General features: G+C 36.5%; 2 protein-coding genes and 1 pseudogene across 6 annotated transcripts in view; 1 reads left to right on the forward strand and 2 right to left on the reverse strand.

Annotated features, from left to right (window-relative positions):
- Nucleotides 1-20,983, reverse strand: part of CSPP1 (centrosome and spindle pole associated protein 1) — a 141,718-nt gene that overhangs the window by 120,144 nt on the left and 591 nt on the right. The gene's annotated exons all lie outside the window — the stretch shown is intronic.
- PPP1R42 (protein phosphatase 1 regulatory subunit 42) overlaps nt 1,029-20,983 on the forward strand; it is a 34,545-nt gene continuing 14,590 nt past the window's right edge. For 3 of the 5 annotated variants that reach the window (XM_016152934.2, XM_036233295.1, XM_036233296.1), the window contains exons 1-5: nt 1,154-1,266; nt 3,756-3,973; nt 6,012-6,178; nt 7,016-7,154; nt 8,819-8,935. In XM_016152934.2, coding sequence (XP_016008420.2) covers nt 3,845-3,973; nt 6,012-6,178; nt 7,016-7,154; nt 8,819-8,935 — 552 coding nt within the window. In that variant the 5' untranslated portion in view covers nt 1,154-1,266; nt 3,756-3,844. Of the gene's footprint in view, nt 1,267-1,286; nt 1,674-3,755; nt 3,974-6,011; nt 6,179-7,015; nt 7,155-8,818; nt 8,936-20,983 lie in introns of those variants that run through there. The other 2 variants (XM_036233294.1, XM_016152936.2) reach the window with 2 other exon arrangements.
- LOC118612108 lies at nt 12,080-12,198 on the reverse strand (annotated as a pseudogene).

Genomic DNA, 20,983 nt, shown 5'->3' on the forward strand with positions numbered 1-20,983 from the left:
GATGCAAGGGGACCTGAGCTTAAAATCAGGAGCCCTCTCTGCCACCTCAGATGAGACCTTCCACATATTTCTTTCCTCTCTCTAGGGTGGGAGTTTCCTTATCTGCAGAATGGCAAGTCGGACTGTTCACATGGACTCTAAGCTTCCTAGTAACTCCAACAGTCTTCTACTCTGATGCTTCTTTGCTCAAGGACAGCAATGACAACCTTTCCAGCATGCCCCTGCTCCGCAAGATCACAACTGTTGCCCACTGTTTCCCAGCTTGCACAATTACATCCAGATTGCTCGCTTTACCATATCCCTAACAAGCCACAGCCCTTCCACTGTAAATGTCAGTTCCTTGTTCTATTGTTCTTCTCCTTCATTTATAAATTATTAATTTAACAAACACTTATGGAGTGACAGCTAATCCACAAAGCACTCTGCCAGGTCAATCCTTGGCCTCAAAGAATTTACCCTTTTATTGGGTATATGAGTAACAAACATATAGTAGTATGATAAGTGCTATGCTAAAGAAGTTAATAAATTCTAGTTGTTTGGAGAGAGAAAGCGGCATCACTTAACAAGACTCAGTACATACAAAGACTTCAGAATGGGTGCGCTAATTCCAAGCTGAGTCCTTGAAACTTAAAAGGGAAACTAAGAATTAAGGAGGAAAGAAAGTTTATCTTATTGCTATCCTGAGGATCGGAGAAAGCAAAATTTATTAGAACAGGGCATACTGAGCCAAGAGCCAGAACGCAATACTGGAGAATAGAGCGCTAGAAGCAAACAGTGAGGCTGGTTATGATGAACGAAATGTCACCCTAAGGAGTCTGGATTTTAGCTGAGGAAAGGACAAAGTATGGGCTATACTTAATTTAGACATCTGTTTCGTGGTCTGTTATTGGAGAAAGGTGGTTTGCGGGGCACTGAAACGTTCAAAACTGATTGCAAGGAAAATCCAGCAGGGGGAAATGGTGGCCTGCCAAAAGTTCAGGCCACTGGCTGGCCCACTAAAACGCCGATGTGGCAGATCTCACCGAGCTAAATGCCTTCACTCAGACCCCTGTACGGGGCACCACCAACCTCCGGCCCGGCGTCACAGAGGGCAAGACGCCGCGGAGTGCTCAGAGGAGGGTGCAGCCTGAGAGCTCGCGAGATTTCCCGTGAGCCCAGCCAGACCAGGAGCGTCTGGTCGCTGGGCAACCGCGGCTGGGCTGCTGAAGAACCTGGCACAGGAGAAACTTACCAAACCGGAGTTCCTGACCTGGCTCATCCCCCAAGGTGAGGTACCTTCAGGGAAGAAGTGTGGGGACCGAGGAAACCCTGGAGGCAGGCTTCTCGAACCCGCCCGCCAGTAAGACTTCCCGGGGCACTTGTCAAAATGCAGATCCCTGAGCCTTATCTCTAGACATCTAGAATTTCTCGGAAAACAGTCTGGAAGTCTGTATTTTAAACAAATGGCTAAAATAAGGCAAGGTTGGGAAACGGCCCTTGAGAGAGACACAGGCGGAAGGGTGGCCGCGCAGCTGAGGGAGCGGGATCTGTGGACGCGGATCCGTGTGAAAGGAGACAGTCAGCACATCGGCTGACTTTAGAGCCTCTGGAAGCCATTGAGCCCGGGGCTAGCTAAGGGAAAAACACCGAATTCGGAAACGTCCACCGCCTCTAGCCAATAGGAGCCCCAGGAGGTGAGAGCCAAGGGGTCCACCAGCACGGATCCTCAGAGCGCCTGTAAAGCAGCTCTAAGCTGTCCCCCACTGGCTATCTGGAGAGAGAGCTATCCTGCCAAGTGGAGCCTAGAACTTAAACTTTACAAAATAATTAACCTCTTTTAAAAGAATATCAGGGACACCTCACAAGTGTTGACATTATTTTTATAAAATGTTCTAAAATGTATCTAAATCCAAACTAGGTTCAGCTTATAATTTCTCTAAAACAACTACAGTATCAATGAAGTTTAAATTAATATTACATTAACAAGATAAACGGTGGTGTTCTGATGAAACTAAATCCTCTTTTGTGGATTTGAATGCTACGATGCAGGTTCTTTTAACAGTCTTTATTATTGTGTGTTATGGGTTGGTTCAACTCTCTCCCTTTCCAGATTCAAGCTCCTGGAAAGTTTTCCTTTGGGCTTGCTGCCAAGATCCATTGGCCTTCCATTGGTTTTAAAAAATACATCATTTATATATTACGTTTGCCTCTTTCCTTTCCCAATTATCTGAGAGAATGAAATTCATTTATCTAGAAATACTAATTTGTGCACTGGAACCTAGAGACAAAATCCATATAGCAATATTTTATTAATAGCATGTTCCCCTTACTTAACAGCCCTAATATTTTCCAGGTGAAACAGTGAGGTGAACAGTGTTCACCCTATCTGTGAACAAAACAGTAGTAGAATACTAATGATGACAGATAGCAAACATTTATTGCTCTATGTACCAGGCACTGTGCAGAACACTCTATGCATGATTATCTCATGTAATCTTCACAATATCCCTTGGAAGTAGGTAACCATTATTACCTTAATTTTATAAGAAACTGAGGTAACATGCCCAAGATTGCCTAACCAGTGAGCAGTACTGGGAGCCAAAATTTGATTTTAGGTTGTCTAGATTAAGAAATACTGCATTATGTTACCTCTTTATGGATTATACTTAGTACCATAATAAAATTTCAAGGCCAGCCCCATTTTCAAGTATTTCGCACAACTGTCCTATGTATACACTCAAGGTTTTCACACCATTTGCTCTGATTTGGGGGCATTAGTAAATACGGTCAACATGGGTACTATGGAAAAAGGACACAGGAGACCTAGTCTCATTCTCAACTGCCACTAGCTTGAGCAGTTTGAGACAAATCTCTGGGCCTTAGTTTCTTTAAGAGAGAATACTAGATGATATTCCTTGAGGTCCTTTTCAACTCCAAGAGCAAAAAACAATACTTTAAAAGGTGCCCACAGCTAGTGACATCAGCATCATAATAGTAAGAAGATTCCTTTGTTTCTCCCCTTAAATTTATAAGTCAGACAATGATAACTTAACAAAGAATCTCCTGCTCAACATATGAACACACCTTTAAGATCCATGCATTGGGGTACCTGAAGCATTATTTACAATAGCGAAGATACAGAAATTCTGTGTCTTTGACAGATGATTAGATAAAGAAGATGTGGTACATATATACAGTGGAATACTACTCAGCCATAAAAAGATGAACTATTGCCATCTGTGACAACATGGATGGATCTCGAGAGTATTATGCTAAGTGAAATAAGTCGGAGGAAAAGCACAGGAACTGATTTCATTCATATGTGCTATATAAAACAAAAAGCAACAAATGAACAAAAACTTATAGATATGATGACAGAAGGAGACCAGACTTCAGTTGTGAGCACACAATAGAGTATACAGATGTTGTATTATAAAGTTGGACACTTGAAATTTATGTAATGTTATTAACCAATGTTACCCCAATAAATTTAATTTTTAAACTAAATTTTAAGAAAGATACCCACAATATCAATTCAATACTAGAGAAAGAAAAATTTTTAAGTAAAAGTGAATGAGCATTGTGTATTTAATTAATTTTGGTGTTTAAAAACTTTTTATACAAAGACTTAGGTCTATAAAACTTGGAAAATACTTAAATGCTTCAAAAAATGTCTATGAATTAGCTTATCAAATAGTTTTACATGAGAAAAAAGTCAAAATAATTTTTCATGAATTGCTGTGTACATAATACTCCTTTTTTTCTTTAATTTTTAGAAAGTTGGGCATGAAACAATACCTAAACCTGCTTCTTGGCAAGGCATCAGGACAGAGCTATTGCTGAGAGTTTGATTTATAGAGAAATCATGGTTCGACTGACCTTGGATCTCATTGCCAAAAACAGCAATCTTAAATCTCGAAAAGAAGAAACCACTTCACAGTACCTAAAGAAAATAACTCATATAAATTTTTCAGATAGAAATATAGATGCAATTGTAAGAACTCTGAAATTATTTCTTTTTATATAATCAACTATGAAATTTAGAAATTGAGTGTCAGGATATACCTTCTTAACTATATTTTTATTATACTTATTAACTATTTTCATTAGCTAGCTTTATATTATATTTGATTTTAATTTCCTGCTTGTGATGTTAAACTTATTAATATCAAGTCTCTATAAAATATACCATTGTGACTGTTAAACAAATGTGTTTATAGATGTTCCTCTAAAATACTCTTTAGTGTAGCAAAAAAAATTTAAAGGTTTATGTTGGAAAATAATTTCAAAGATAATTACTTATATATAATGACAGAACCTTGGAATATGAATTTTTTAACATATCAAAATATTAGGAATTAACTATGTAAATAACATTTCATAACTGTAACAGTGAAATATTTTTTTGCACATAATTTAACTGGTTAGATAAATGTAGGTTATACTCTGTCAGTTATATCACACAATATTGTTTACTTGGATATAGTCTGAAACGACATTTTCTCTGTGGTAAGCCAATTCTTGATGTTAATTTTGGAAACTAAAGGCAACAATAATACATTTAAACTATTTGTATTGGTATCAATTTCTATAAAACACTAAAGACTACAGATGAGAAAAATTCTCACAAACATATAAGCTACCTGAGGCCATCTGTATTGGTATCAATTTCTATAGTAAAATGCTCAAGACTATAGATGAGAGAAAATTCTCAGAAACATATAAGCTACATGAAGGCAGGGGTCATCTCTATTTTGTTCACATCACCCTAAATCCCTCCATCCAATACTGTACCTGACTCATATTAAGTGCTTAATGAATATTTGTTGAATGAATGAATGAATGAATGAACAAATAAACACTAAAGCCCCAGTCAAAACTGTCAATAAAGATAGTTGGGGTATTTTTTTTGCAGAGACTGTACCCAGCTCCCATTCTATATCTCTTTCTGGTTTCTTGGTGAGCCTTCCTCTCGTGAATCCAATTGCCAAAAACTCATATTTTTCTTTTGTGGCCTAAAGCTCTCTACTTTATCACACCATGTACTGGCTGCTTTCTCCTGAGCATCCATTTAAGATTCTTTGGCTCCTCAAAATCAATGCTTCTTCAGTGTGGATGGCCTTTGTTGGAGGAAAGTAAACTGATGGGAAGTAATTCACACTAACATAAGAATAATTTGTAAACCTGAAGTTCCCAAGATATGGTTGTATTTTAAAAGATCTTACTTAATGAAAGCCGAGATACTTTTGAGCAAAACTTCACTCTATCTCTTGCCTACTTAGTCTAGACTGGCTACCACCACACAATAAATGACAGTCTTTTAGAATACTTAAATTATTTTATCTTAAAGGTAATTGGTGTTCATTTGTAGAAAATACATATAAAAGAAGGAAACTGACTTGTAATTCTACCATGCAGAAAAAAGTACTATTAACATGTAGATAATGTTCTTCCAGTTTTTTTCTAAGTATATATTCACAAAGTGGATCACTGAATATACTGTGCTCATTTTATTATGAGATCTACAAGGTATTACTAAAGAAATTATAGGATATTTAATGGTTATATGGTATTCTCTTTTATAACACTATAGTTTATTAATACATTGTTCTTGAATATCTAGATGACTTCCAATTTTCAGTATTACAAATCACAACAGTTTACTTCCAATCCTACAGAGAGATTAAACCTTGATTTATAATGTTGGAGGAATAATTTATTAAATGCTTCAACTTCCAGAGGAGCCTAACTGCTTCCAAAGAAAATCTTTTCCTTGGAAAAGCTTTCATGCACTGGGAAAATCTTTCTTAATAAATGCAATTTTATTGATATAGTTACAGAATACTAAAACCTAGAACTAATTTTATAATCATTCTAGTCTTGTTTTGACTGTACTAAGAACAAAGAAATACTGTTCTTTTATATCAACCTTAAGGACATTTACAGAATGATTAAGTGAAAACGTTCTTAAAAACAAACTAAGTTTTCAGGAGAATTAATTTAAATATAACTTGTTTTTATTTTCCTTTCAGGATAACCTCTCTCTCTGCAAAAATCTTAGCGTCTTATATTTGTATGATAACCGTATTAGTCAAATCACTAACTTGAATTTTGCCACAAATCTGACCCACCTATACCTACAAAACAATTATATTTCATGTATAGAGAACCTCAGGTCACTAAAGAAGCTGGAAAAACTGTAAGTGCTTTTTTTAAGTAATGTAATTGTCATCATTACAGTAATATTTTTGAATGGAGGTATCTCCATTATCTGCAGTTTTATGGAACAGGCCTCAATTTTTATTCTTTTAGTATTATAAGTTTAAAAGAAATTGCTTCAAATGTAATACCCAACATTCTATATTTTAGTAGGCCCGGTATACTTTCCTTTGGCAGGAGGACAGGTTGTCTTAAGGGCTTATAGGAATATCTAAAAACATCCTTATATAGTAGGCTTAACTGGTGAAAAAAGTTCCATGGAACCCAAATGAGTTCTGTGGCTTTCAGAATCACACATCTCAAAACAGTAGGGTCATAGAACTGATAATGTTGATGTAGATTTTATTGTAAAAAGGCATTTACTGCCTATAATGATTTAAACTATGAAGACTGGTAGATCCAATTTCCCCAGACCGAGTGAGATGGGAAGTGCTTATTAAAAATGCAGATTGCTGGAGACCAACCCAGAGAGCCAAATCGGAACCTCTGGGAGTTAAGCCCATAAATCTTCATTTTTAAACCTGCAACCCAGGTGATTCTTCTGCACCCTAACATATGAAGAGCACTGATAGTTTAATAAAGATTATTCCAATTCTCTCAAAAAAATAAAACAAAAACAAAAATCCCCGAACTTAATTCTTAGACTAAACTACGTATAAGAATCATACAGATAAACTTTTCATTGATTCAATATAAAGAAAACACTCTGTATGTATAATTTTCACACAGCTTAACAATTTTGTGATTATTATGTTTACAGACTACAATGTTCTCAGAATGTCTATTTAAAATTACATCTTATATTTATATTTTACAGGTATTTGGGAGGCAACTACATTGCCGTCATAGAAGGTTTAGAGGGATTAGAAGGACTAAGAGAGCTTCATGTTGAGAGTCAGAGGCTTCCCCTTGGAGAAAAGCTTCTGTTTGATCCAAGAACTCTTCATTCTCTGGCAGTAAGGCCACGTTTTGAGTATTCTGACAAAGCATATAGTGCTTAACAGTTAAAATGGAACAGGAAGGTAGTGAAAGTGTATTTGGACATGTATGTACTCTCCATGTTTATATGGCAAATTGAGAGTTTATCTGAGGACTAAAACTAGTTTTCCCCACATAATTGTTCAGAGACTCCATAGCTATAAAGCAGGGATAATACTTGCCTTAGGGCAACTGGAAAGATCAAAAGAAGGATGTTAAAATGTTATGGAAACTTTGAAGTTCTAACACAGATGTTAACTCATTCATAATTTGGACTTTGGTAATTATCATGACTCGAATTTTTAAATTTTAGGAAAAAGCCTAAGGAAAGAGACGTGCACAATTATTTGGCAGAGTTTAAACAACCTACAGAATCATTACAATGATAAGTCACTTTCCTGCGGGATTGTGATTGGACTGTAGGTTGCAATGCATACAGCTTTGCCTCATCAAAAGCAGGTAGATCTGGAAGCACTGGATTTGATGCTCCAGGGGTTACTTGACAACAAGTGATGCATCACATGGAGCTGTCACAATGAGTTGAGAAGCCAGCCACAGAGGTTTTGCTAATCCTCAAAACAGGGTTTGTTAGGATACATTACCTTCAATTCTGGGTAAGGGAAGGAAATGTAAATGTCACTGGTTTTATTTATGGAGGGCTCAGAAATGGAGGGCTATAAGGTTTGAACCAAATGCATAACAATTAAAGAACAGTGTTTTAAGTTGGAAAAGAAAGAAGTGACCTGATTTCTATCCTACCCCTTTTATTCTCCCCATAGAATCAACCTCACCTGATCCAAGTAGACTGACGCCACTGTGGGAATGGCTAGTTTACTACAAAAAGCCACTTAAAATATTTTAGCTTACTCAATTTTTGCTTATATTCAAGCAGAATCTGAAATTCTAAATACAAGGCATAATTTTTCCAACTTTAAGTCTTAAAAAGTGTTGGGAAGCATCTTCTCTGTATGTCAGCTGTGTGTGGATGCCTGCGTGGGTAGACACCATCTTGGTAGAGATTCCTGGGCCTTAGATTTTAAGATGGCTTTGATTTAGTGTTGCTCTATTGTATAAATTTATTAATACCTAATGTTGAAATTCTTGTTAATTAGTTAATTATTACTCTAAGTGGTTTCTGAATGTATGGATTGTCAAGAAAAAATTATATAAAAAGAAAAAGACAAAAACAAAAACCAGATATTCTTTCATTCCTGGTTAGCGTTTCTTATTTAAAAAAACTAAGATAAAAATAATTTCTTCCTATGTAAGTACAAATCTTTGCAAAATTAAACACAAAAGGAAATTTGCTTAAGCTGAAATTAGCATATTTTCTAAATTATGTTATCATTTGTTTATTGGGACATCTTCTTTTTTACTTCTTGATTCTTGGCTTCTTTTTTCTCTTATACCCTGATCAAACTTATGAAAAATAGTAAGTTATATCACAATTACTATAGTTCTAAAAGTTCCATCTGAAAAAAATATGACATAGAAACAGAATATCCATGCCTTTTTATTTTCTTGCTTAAAGAGTAAAACAGCCTGAACTGATAAATTTAAAATTTTTCACAGATTAGGATTTTTGGTTCCTATCTCCAGGTTTTAATTAGACTATTTTCTAATACTAATTATTTCCTTACAGAAATCTCTCTATATATTGAACATCAGCAATAATAATATTGATGACATAAGAGACTTAGAAATACTGGAGAATCTTAATCAGCTTATCGCAGTTGACAACCAACTTCTGCATGTGAAGGTAGTGTAAAGCAAAATTAATTTTAAAATATTTACATTAAATTATAATTGAAATAGCCATAAAATGTGTTACTTTAAAAACTGTTCTAGATTTGGTAAAACTAGCTTATGAATCTCTACTTCTTAATGTATTATTTGCATATTTCTGCCTCCTTGGCTGGTTTTCTCCTCCATACCCCAGTGTCTCTATCCCTCAGCAACAGAAAAAAGTTTCTCTGAGAAGGAAGTATATGCTTTTTTCTGTTTTATTTTTCCATCAAATGTTTTCCTTTAGGGACTAGATTTCTTGCCTATTAACTCTGATCTCCCTATGAATGAGTTTCTAGTAACTGTGACTAGACTTGAACTCTCTCCTGGGCTGCTCCTTCTTAGGGAAGCACCTTGATCTTGAACTTATTCTAATTTGTGCTGGCTATGTTCATGTCATGTTCTCTCATATCATGCCATATTCATTCATTCGAATATGTATTAGGCACCTACATATTTGTCAGGCACTGTACTACTTGGTGTAGTACAGAGGAAAGAAAGATACAGTCTCAGTGCTTAAAAAATCCATAGTCAATAAGTAACAAGACAACAATGTAATTCTGTTTTTTTAAGTATGACTAACTCAGCCTGGAGCTAAAGAAAGCTTCCTAGAAACAGTCAACCTTGAGCTGAGCCAGCACATGCCTTCACAGTTTCTGGTTTGGCACTGGGGTAGGCTGTGTTAGAATTTATTTATGTGGGACTCAAAGAATGGGCTTCTTTCTTTCATAAACAGAGGTCTTGTTTTCAAAACTACTTCCAAACAGCTATCTACTGACCATAAAAAAAGTTATCCATGGTCTTGTTTGCAAATTCAGACCTATTACCTGACTCATCCCATAGTAGATGAATATGAAAATAAGTATTATATGTATTCTACTATAAATTAATTTCTTAAAATATCTAAAATTCCATTGAACAATCAGGGTGATGTTTAAAATAAAAAGACCAATAAGAAAGCATGATTCAGTGAATTGTTTCAACTTACATCATGAAGGATGTAAGGAGTACATGGTGTTAATTCTTCATTCAAAAATATTTTTAATTTGAGTGTTCTATCTATTTTTCCATTGGGCATTTGTGTTCATCAGATTTAACTTTTCTATGATTTTGCAGTATTTGTTTCAATATTATAATTTCGTGATAGATGGGTAGTCTTCTATCAGATACGTATAGTATAGGATCCAAGCCTGGAGTCTTTGATTAAGTAGAGAAGACCTGGGCTGTGCACAGTGTCCCACATTTGTCCCATGGGAAATGAGAACAGAGTGGCCAAGTATAGAAGCTCACCTTTCCTGGGGAGAGAATGGTAGACAATTCTAGAGTCCCAAATTGGCATCAATCTTAAATTCAAGCTGAATATTTCCCCTAAATGTTTTTGTAAGCCCAGGTTCGAAACACAAAGCTTGGCAAATAAATATTCAGTAATGAGCGGTGAATATATAAGTATATCTTCAAAGATGTGGTTAGTTAATTATTAGAATTACTAAGATTCATTTCAATTATTGTTATTACTTTTAAAGTCTTATTCTATTGGATAAAAATACTGGCATCCAAATGATCCCAAAGAAAGTTTTTCTCAATGACAGTAAGACCAAGCTATTTTGCCTACAATGATTATTCATAGGCCATGTTAATAATGTATAACCAGGATAAATGTATAACCAAAATAAATATCTTTATGACTGTTGATTAGGTTATTAGATTCCTCACTCTAATGGCCAATATCTAAGTAACCGAATCCTTATTTTTTAAGACTTAATTCTACACCACCTCCCTTATGTAGCTTTTCCTGAACCTCTCCATCAAATCAATCTATTTAAATATACCTATTATGTGTGCCAGGCTCTGTTCTAGACCCTTGGAGAAACATATTCTAGGCACTAGGGATACCATGATAAATAAGGCAGACAATGTCTCTGCCCTCAAGTAGCTTACATTACAGGGGAGGGAATGGTCAGAAAAATAAATAGGCAGAAAGGCTGTGAAAAGTGCTATGAAAGAATTAAGTAGCAGGACATAATGGAAAAAATCAGGTTATCAAGAAAGGCCACTGAGCCAATGACATTCATGCTAGATCTAAAGGATGAGAAAGAAATCTGTGCAGAGACCAAAGGAAAGAACATGCCATGCACAGAGAACAACAGATACAAAGGTTCTACACACTATATATAAAGGTTAAAAGTAAAATGATGGGAAAATATATACAATACAAACACAAATAACAAAATGAAAAAGCTTGAGTGGCTATATTAACATACGACAAAATAGACTTCAGGACAGGAAATATTACCGTAGATAGATCAGGAAAATTTCATAATAATAAAAAGTATCATTTCATCAAGAAAACATAACAATCCTCAATATTTCTGTACCAGAAAACACCTACAAAATGCATGAAGCAAAGTGACAGAAGTAAAAGGAGAAATAGACAAACCCATAATTAAAACAAATATTTCAACATTCTCCTCTAAGTAGTTAATAAAATAAGTCAATGGTAGATTAGTAAGGTTATAAAAAATTGGTACAGCACAGGCAAGAAATTGATCTGATTATTAAACAACATTTCAATGAGGGGAAAATAATCTTTCAACAGATGCTGGTGGAATAACTGGATATCGAATTAGAAAAAGTGAGCCTTCATCCTTCGTACCATATAAAAAATTTTACTCAAAATGGATCATATCGAAATTTAACTGCTAAAATATAAACTTTAGACAGAGTTCAAAATTTAAAACTTCCGCTCTTTCAAAGACATCATTAATGAAATGGTAAATCACAGACTAAGAGAAAATATTAGCTGTCATGTTTCTGACAGTTTTTATCCATAACACATAAAGAACACTAATGACTCTATATAAGAAGGTAAACAACACATTAAAAATGGGCTAAAGATTTCAACAGAAACTTTACAGAAGAACATATGGCAATGGTCAAGACACAAAAAAATGTGCTCGGTATCATTACTCATCAGGGAAATGCAAATAATACAAAAATGTAATACCACTACATACCCACTTGGATGGCAAAAATTAAAGAAACTGACAATATCAATTTTTGACAAGGATGTGGAGTAACTGGAACTCTCACTCCTTGCTGAGGAAATTTTTTTTTTTACCACCTACAGTACCTGGTCTTCCTACGTGGTCTCCCATCCAAGTACTAACCGGGGCCAACCCTGCTTAGCTTCCGAGATCAGACGAGACTGGGCATGTTCAGGGTGGCATGGCTGTAGACTTGCTGAGGAAATTTAAAATGGTATGACCTCTTTGGAAAACAGTGTGACAGTTTCTTATAACGTTAAATATGCAATTACTATATGACTCAGCAATCACATTCCTAGATATTTACCCAAGTGAAATGAAAACCTATGTTCATACAAATACCTGTATCTAAATCTTTACAGAGTACCTTTATTTGTGATTTTAGAAACAACCAAGTTTCCCTCAAATGGGGAATGGATACACTGTATTCCATGAAATGGAATATCATTCAGCAATAAAAAAGAATGAACTACTGATGTGCACAACTGCATGGACAGACTTAAAAAACATGATGCTGAACAAAAACGCCAAAGTATATGCTATATGAGTCTATTTACAGGAAACTCCTGAAAAGTAAAAAATGCATATAGTAACAGCAAATCAGTGGTTGCTTGATGGGAGTGCGAAGAGCTTGACTAGAAAGGGCCATGAGTGAATCTTCTGTGATGATGAAAACATTGTCTTGATTATAGCGTTTGTGATATCAGTGTATATAGTTTGGTCATTTAACTGGATATATTTCATTATATGTAAACTATAACTCAATAAATTTTAAAATACTATTAGAAAAAATTTCAAAACCAAAGAACATGAGTTTCCAGATTGAAACTCTCCCCCCAATGCCAGCACAGTAGATGAAAACTGACCCATCCCCAGATAGATAATCCTTAGAAATTGTTAGGACACCAGGAGTAAAGACCTCCTAATGGCTTCTGCAGAGAAAAAGAGTATACAAAGGATCAAGGATCAAAATGGAACCAGAATTATCAGACCTTTCAATCTGGAAGACAGTAGAGCAATGTCTTCAAAATTTCGAGGTAAAAATATTCTCAATCTAGAATTATATATTCAATTTTTTTCAATTATTACATATAAAACATTTTCAAACATGAAAGCTCTCAAAAAAATTCATGCCCCACATGCCCTTTCTCAAGAAGCTCTTGGAAAATGTGTACTACCTAAAGAGAAGAGAAATCAAGGAAAAGAGAAGACATGGCATCTAGAAACAGGAAAAAGGTTAAGAAAATTCCCAGAATGAATTTGAAGGGAATCTGAAGTGAAGTCCTAGGACAGCATCTACCAGCCTAGGCTGCAGCAGCCTGAATTGGTGATAAATACCAAGAATATAAATAACCAGCCAATTTTTAACTCTAGGGCAAATAAAATGCAATCATAGTGTGGTTTACCATTGAACAAAATTTAAGTAAGTTTAATAATAATACAGTCAATGAATAACAATTTTAGTTAATTGGATTAATATTCATTGACTATTGATAGGATGGAGGAAGGGAAGTATAATAGGGGTTGCAGTAGTACTTATGGAAATTAAGTCATCATCTTCTATAGTAGGAATTCATCAGATAAGTAGCTAAGATTAAAAAATCAATAAATAGCAGTTGCTATATAGCAGTGTGGAAATGTATATAGAAATAGCTGAAGAAGCTGAAAGTGGTTTTGCTATTGGCCCTAAGGTACTCTTTAAGTTTTGTTATATACCTTGTGGTCTTATTTGATTTTTTAACTGTGTTGATTGCTTTGCTTCAACTTTTAAATATCTAATTTAAAAAAGAGTGATTGCTTAGTTAGGAACAACTGGTTAATATAATTCTGTTACTGTATTATCACCACATCCCCCATTAGAGCAAAGAATTTTTGTTGATTTCAGGTTTCCCTAGACCTCAGCCCAGTGCCTGGTACACAGTAGGCACCTACTACATGTTTATAGAATGAATGAATAAATACGGGAACAATAAAAATATTCAACTATCTGAGAAAGGCAGGCAAACCATTCAGCCACTTCCAGAGGCTGGGAATGTGTTATGCCAAGAGTTGCTTCTCCCTCCCACAGAGAGGAGACATTAGGGAGTACAGCTGAAATATCAAGTTCTTTTACTTCCAGCAGTAAGACCCAACAATTAAAAATGCCTAGACACAGCTTCTTGGAAGTCTGAATATAGACTTGCCTAGGGTTCACCTGAAATGCTCTTCTGTGGTCTATTTTAAATCATCCTCTGAAGGCTTAACTGAAGGATATGTTGAAGTTCAGCATCAGAATACTAACTTGTTTCTCTGTGTGTATTCCTGGGGTCAGATCTCCATCTTCTGACTTTAATTTTACTTTCTTTATGCTCATTGATTGAAGTTGCCCAAAGGCTGCTGACATCAAACACTGTGCCACAGGAGAGAAGGCTCAACACTCCATACATAAGGTCACTGACATTCATCCTAAGAGTCTTCAGCAACAGACAGCTTTGTGCCATAGGGGAAAAGAAGATGACATCATTAGAGAATCCTAACATAACCACTATAATTAGCCAAGGTTTTTAGCACTAGAGCAGCTGCTTTGATGTAGACCACCATAGGTTCTGTGAATGCATCTACAGGAAATATATGAAATAATATAAAAAAGTAATGGTGCCTTAGGATGGTTAAATAACTTTGAATCTTCCAATCAAGATTCTAGTTTGAACAGTGAGAAAGAGATTTGAGAATAATTAAAAGGAATGCATGTAACAAGGAAAAGTACTACCATGGCAACTGAAATCCTGGAGTTCTGTGAAAGGAATAGGAAAAAGATAATTGGGTCACTGGGAAGTACACACATTCCCAAATGATGCCCATGCCCTGGCCTACTGAGGGTCCTAGACCCCCAGGGTAGTGGCTACATTAGAGGCGGAGGCACAGAACATGAACCTAGAAGAAGCTGATTGGCCAAATGGCTTCAGTCTTTTCTGCTACTTGGGATTTCATTCCCTTCCCTCGCACTTCCACAGCTGCCAAGGACTTTCCCTCAAGATCCTCTAACCCTACCCTCATCTCATCTCTCCTATTCTACTCCAAAGCTGGTCCCAGGCAGAGACTCGGGGCAGAGGAGGGGGTGGTGAGGGTAAGAGAGGAATAGAGGAGGAAATAGAGGAAGATATCCTATTTTTCTTCTCTCTTTCCATGTCTGTGGCCCCTCTAAACAGCAAAATTTTCAGAACCATTCCATATAAGTTCTCCTTTATAATTCCTGCCCTGCGTATAACCTGAGATCCATTCATTCCACACATGCATTCATTCATTTCGTCTTGTCCATTCATTCAAAACACCACCATGTGGCGGCACTTGCTAGACACTGAGGGAGATAATAATGAGTAAAAGGACAGATATGGTCCTTGGCCTCAAAGAGCTCTTAGCATTGAGAAGAGAAACATTAAGCCCATAATCACCCCAAAACAAATGTAAAATTGCACCAATGGCAAGTACTACAAAGTAGAAGTTTGTGGCTCGAGAGCTTATAACATAGGGATTTGCTTTGGTTAGGGAGCTCAGTGAAGCTTTCCCTTAGGAAGGAATTGCTCAGCTGAGCCCTGAGAGAACAGAAGCACTTACCAGTAAAGACAATAGCATGTGCGAAGGCCCTAGGGCAGGTGAGAGCATGGCAAAGATGAGGGACAGGAAGCAGGAAGAGTGAAGGTGCGACACAGTGCACATAGAGACTGCTGGGGAGAAGGTGCATAGGTCACGATAGAGAGTTTTGTCTTTATTCTAAGAACAATGGGGAGCCACTGAAGGTATTTAATCCAGGCTGAAGTAATTATAGATGAGCATTTTGAAAAGTTCAGCATGACTACAATGTGGATAATAGATTGGAAGAGGCCAGGCCAGTTAGAAAGTGAGAGATGGAGGAAACCTGAAGAGGGCTGGGGTAGAAATGAAGTGGGTAGACAGACTGATTTGCTGTTTAGGAAGTAAAGTGGACAGGACTTGGTGGTGATGTAAGGAGTGTGGGGAAGTCAAGAATGGTTCCCTGGCTTCTGCCTTGCACAGCGGAAAATAAGTAACTCAAGAGTCAAGTTTGGGGGAGATGGAGAGAAGATCATGAGTTTTGGTCATACAGAGTTTTGGTCATATAGAGTTTACAGTATCTTTGAAATGTTCCAGAAAAAATACCAAGTAGACAATTCGATATATAAAGCTGGAGCTCAGAGGACAGAAGAATGTGGGAGTCTTCAGCATACTGGTTAAGTGGTCACTGAAACTGCCATTGTGGATGAAATTGCCTGGGTATGAAAATAGACAGCATGTGAAGAAATGCTCAACATGACGTCCTGTAGAATCTGGTTCTTCCTCATGTATAGGTGACTCTTCCTTCCTTGGTGTAATAGATGTTTTACTATTGTCACTAACATGGTCATTCTTTTTCTGTAAAGTGTCTACATGTAAATGGAAAATGTGGTGGGTTAAAGGAGAAAAACATTTTTTAGCCATGATTTTACATTCCACTGTAGTCCAAGGAAGGAAAACAAACACTGTTTGAAAGGAATAAATGTAGATTATAGAAAAAGCAGCAAGCGAATTGATGCCTGATGATCTGCCACAGGGACACTTGCTCCTGCTCCCCCGAGGAAGCTCGGGAACCATGGTGATGCATTATGGGGAGGTTTCATAGCACTGTCACCACACAGATATTCTTTGGGCTTTTTCTCAGTTAAATAGGTATTCTTATGGGCTGACTCATGCAACATCCCACCAGGTATAACACTGTTTTTTATAAGATGTGTTCTCCATTCTCAAAAGCAACTTTTAGAAACAGCTTGTTTATACATTAGGGATTCCTGTGTTCAGAGGGTTGTTAGTTGTGGGGTCAGAGATTCATGCAAGATCCAGGGAGCCAGAACAACGTGGAATCACAATGCCATAAAAGGAGTGGTCAGTAGGGTAAGATGCTCCAAAGAACTAAGACTGAGAAAGTCCAAGATTGGCCATGTAATAAGGAGATAAGAGATAAGGTTAGCAGGGCCTGTTCAGGAGCCCCAGGCTACAGGTGTGCCCAGTGACCAAGGAAGCAAAGGCAGTGGCCTAGATTCTTATTACTCCAAATGTGGCCCTAGGACCAGCTGCAGCAGCCTAAGAAATGCAGAATCTCAGCTTCTGCCCCAGACCTAACAAATCAGAACCTACATTTAAACAAGATCCCTGGGTGATTCTTCAAGTTTGAGAAGTGCTGGTCTGGACCACTCTTTCAAGAAATGCAATGATAGGAGGGAAGAGAGGATAAAAATCAGAAGAGAGGGAGAGACTGGAAATGGAAATGCAAAAGAAAGAAGATTCCAAGAGCAGGAGGCCAATGGAAGTGGGGAAGGGATTGAGAGAACCAATTAATTTGGGAAAAGAAGTGGGACCCTTTCTTTGTTAAAAAAAAATGGGGAAGAGGAATAGAATAACCAGTGTGAGACCAAAGGCAGATAACTGAGAAAACTCCGTGGGCAGATAACCTAGTTCTCCTCAATAAAATTGGCAGCAAAGTCAACCCTTGAGGAAGAAGAAAAAGAGAGAGAGGTATTAGGCCAAAAACTACTCCATAGTTTAGAAATTCTTTTCTTTGACTCACAGGGCTCTCATTTAAATGACAGTTACTTTTGGTTAATATTTCTTTGCATTTTTTCCCTGTGACTCCTTTAAATAGGTATGCATCAACGTATTAAAATATTACAAACTTTAAAGACCATTTACAATAAAATTTTTGCATCTCTCCAAGTAGCTTCATGAGCCATGAACTTCAATAGGGCCAACATTAAATAGCTTGTTGACACTATTAAGTCAAATAAATATCATGGTTGCAAAAATGCATAAAAAAGAACAAAAATTTTTGAAATCTATGTCTACAGTTTTTATGTCTACAAAGTTTCCTTAATCAATAAAATGATCTGAAAAGTTTATCCCACAGTCAGATATATTAGTGATTTACTTCATTGGTTTTCTGATGACCATTTATCATGAGGTAAAGCATCTTCAGAATGAATGGTGGAAATAAAAAATTTGACATGCTTGCCTCTTATATAAACTAAATATTTGATTTATAAGACACAAATGAACAAACCACTGTGGCCTGTCATGTTTTTCCAGTTTCTAATTTATTCAACCTCTGCTCAATATTGATTCTGACAAGGAGAGTAACCCAAAGATAAATTTATTCACTCTACAGTTTAGTCAGGAACAAGCCAAAAATTATAGATTTTCCCAGGCAGATGATGACAGGCAGTCAGGGGGATGACAAATGGCTGTCTTTAGAGTTAGTTAGGACAGTTGGATCAGACGTTTCCGATAAAGATTGGAGCATGCTGGTCAAATACAGGTTCATCAGTGGCCGTCATTAATTGCAGAGGGAGCACTGCCAGGGCCGCAGGCACCCATACAGGAGCTCACACCAGCCCTGCACGGGGAAATAGAATTGGCTTCTCAGGACTCTGCAGCACTCCTCCAAGTGATAGCATGACATGATCATTTATCAAACAGAGACTATCCAGAAAAGTGTCTGTTCCCTTTAGTCATTTATTGAAGGGCAGGAAAGTGAAAGCATTTTATTAAAGACAGGAAGGCAATGAACAACCAGAGCGTATCCAAAGGGTAATCATATTTCAGCACAAGATTAGTTTAGTCTTAAGTAAACACGCACTGGAGGGAGGATGTCAAGGGTCATTTATCAAATGAGAAACAATTAACAAAACTCTATAGGACTCTTTTTATCTGTATAAATTTGAAATGCTCTTATTGTTTTTATTACTTAACTTCAGGATGACGGGCATCGTGTTCAACACTGTACAAAAATGCAATGCACAATTCCTTCCTTAGAGGTTTTTAGACTAAGACAAATGCAGTTAAAATCTCACATACGATAAGATAATTATGGCTGAATCAAACCCTGTTAAACAAATACTGTTGAGAGAGCATAATCCAGGGCCCAGGATTGAGGGAAGAAGTTACAACTTTTTAAGATAGCTTTCTTATAAGGCAACTACATGTCAGCGGGTCAGAAGCTTATTCTTCCTTAAACAATTTTTTGCTGTCTGTTGACCAAAATTAAGAGAAAGAAAATAAGCTGAGAGGTGGGAGGACAGGCAAAGACACAGAGAATTGACACATTTATTATTACCTACTTTGTTCCAGGCATTTATATGCCATGGCAAGTAATCCTAATTATCCTTACTTTATAAAAGAAGACACAGGCTTGCATAAGGTCAAACAGTATGCAGCAGTGCTGGGAAGTTTGAGATTGCTTGCATTTTTAAAAATAATTCATATTTTTCACATAAATGATTTGAATACTTCAAAGTCTAGCACAGAACTTAGCTAGACTTAGAGATTCAGTAAGTATTTTGTAGGCAGAACTAAAAATGCTTTTACCACTTGATGTAGGAAGACACTGGCCTCAGGAAGGTTAGCCTACTAGGTACTCTGCAGTGGGTCCTAGACACCCAGCTTTCCTTGTGATTACCCCCTAAAGACAGCATTTCTTTATGTAGATGCAGGTGCATATCTACATATTACAAATTGGTTACCTCCACGATATGACAGAGTTTTGTGGGGATATTTAATAATGTGGGAGGGAACTGTCATCAAAGCTTCATAGTATTAAAAAAAAAATTCTAAAATCTAAAGAATAAATGTAATCTTATAAGATATTCTTCCCAAAATTGAAAAATGAAGTATCCAAGCAACAATAAACATGGATCAAACAAAAAATAAGATGGAAGGTACAATTAGGTTAAATGGATATAGGAGGCCTTTTGAAGGTATCAAGCTTTGAAGGTGAGGAAATGATAAAAGGGAATAAAAATACCAGGCAATGTATTATCAATTACTTTTTGCTTTGCAATTAAGAACATGTATGAATTAATCTATAATTTGTATTTTCTAATTTTCCCTGATATCCCAGGGTAATTTCTATCTTGGCTTGAGGCAACAAATGGAAGACTCACAGGTGCTTGCCTGCTGCTACCTTCTGAAATTTCCATTAACTTTGTAATCCACTTCCACTCCCATATTCTAAATAGCAACCCCGCTAGATATGTACAACAATGACATATAGGGCAAGTGCTCTGAAAACCAGAAAGATCTTCACAGAATTAGTTATTATCAGCATTTATTACTCTAGTGGCAAACATCTGCTCTAATGTTTTTGCCCTATTAAAGGCAGTTTTCCTTTCCTTTTCCCCACACCATGGCCATTAAATTTTTTAAAACCAATTGAAGGCTATAGAGTAGAAAAACAATTTTTGCATTGCTTGTTTTGAGTAATTCATTATGGATTAAATGTATCTGATTTAAAATTAAAACCAGAATATTGGGGCACATATAAGAAATACTCCAAGTATATTTCACTTCCATTAAATATTAGCTAAAAAAAAATACATATTTAAAAAATGAAGAAAGAGAGAAAGCAAGGAAAAGAATGACAAAAAGACAAGGCAATGGAGAAAGGGATAGTGATATTGGATGGGAAAAGAAACACAAAGAGGGAGAGAGGCAGGAAGGAGGGCAAACTGAGAGGGCTGGTTCTTAAATGCTATTAGTGTTTTTCTCACATTCTTGCAATGCCAACGGATGGCTTACTCACTACTCCTTAATTGCCTTAATCTGGAAACTTCCAAACTCCACTAAGAATAGGGCATCTTCTGCAGCGTGGGTGTCCAGAGGGGCAAAAGTGTTTTCTGAGCTGCAAGTTGGGTCCATTTAAAGGAGTGTGACAGAAAACTGTTCTGTGGCTCCCAACTCAGGACCCCACTTTTTGGCTTCTCTTTAGTCCTATTATTAGTATAGACCATTGTATCAAAAAAAAAATATATATATATATACACACACACACACACACACACACACACACACACATATACATACATACATACACACACTTATTTATGGTACACTTTCTAAGTACCTGGCACTGGATGAGGAAGCCATGAAAAGCAGTAATTAGTGTTAAAAACAGTTAA

This window comes from Rousettus aegyptiacus, unplaced genomic scaffold (assembly GCF_014176215.1).
Source record: "Rousettus aegyptiacus isolate mRouAeg1 unplaced genomic scaffold, mRouAeg1.p scaffold_m13_p_15, whole genome shotgun sequence".
NCBI lineage: Eukaryota > Metazoa > Chordata > Mammalia > Chiroptera > Pteropodidae > Rousettus > Rousettus aegyptiacus.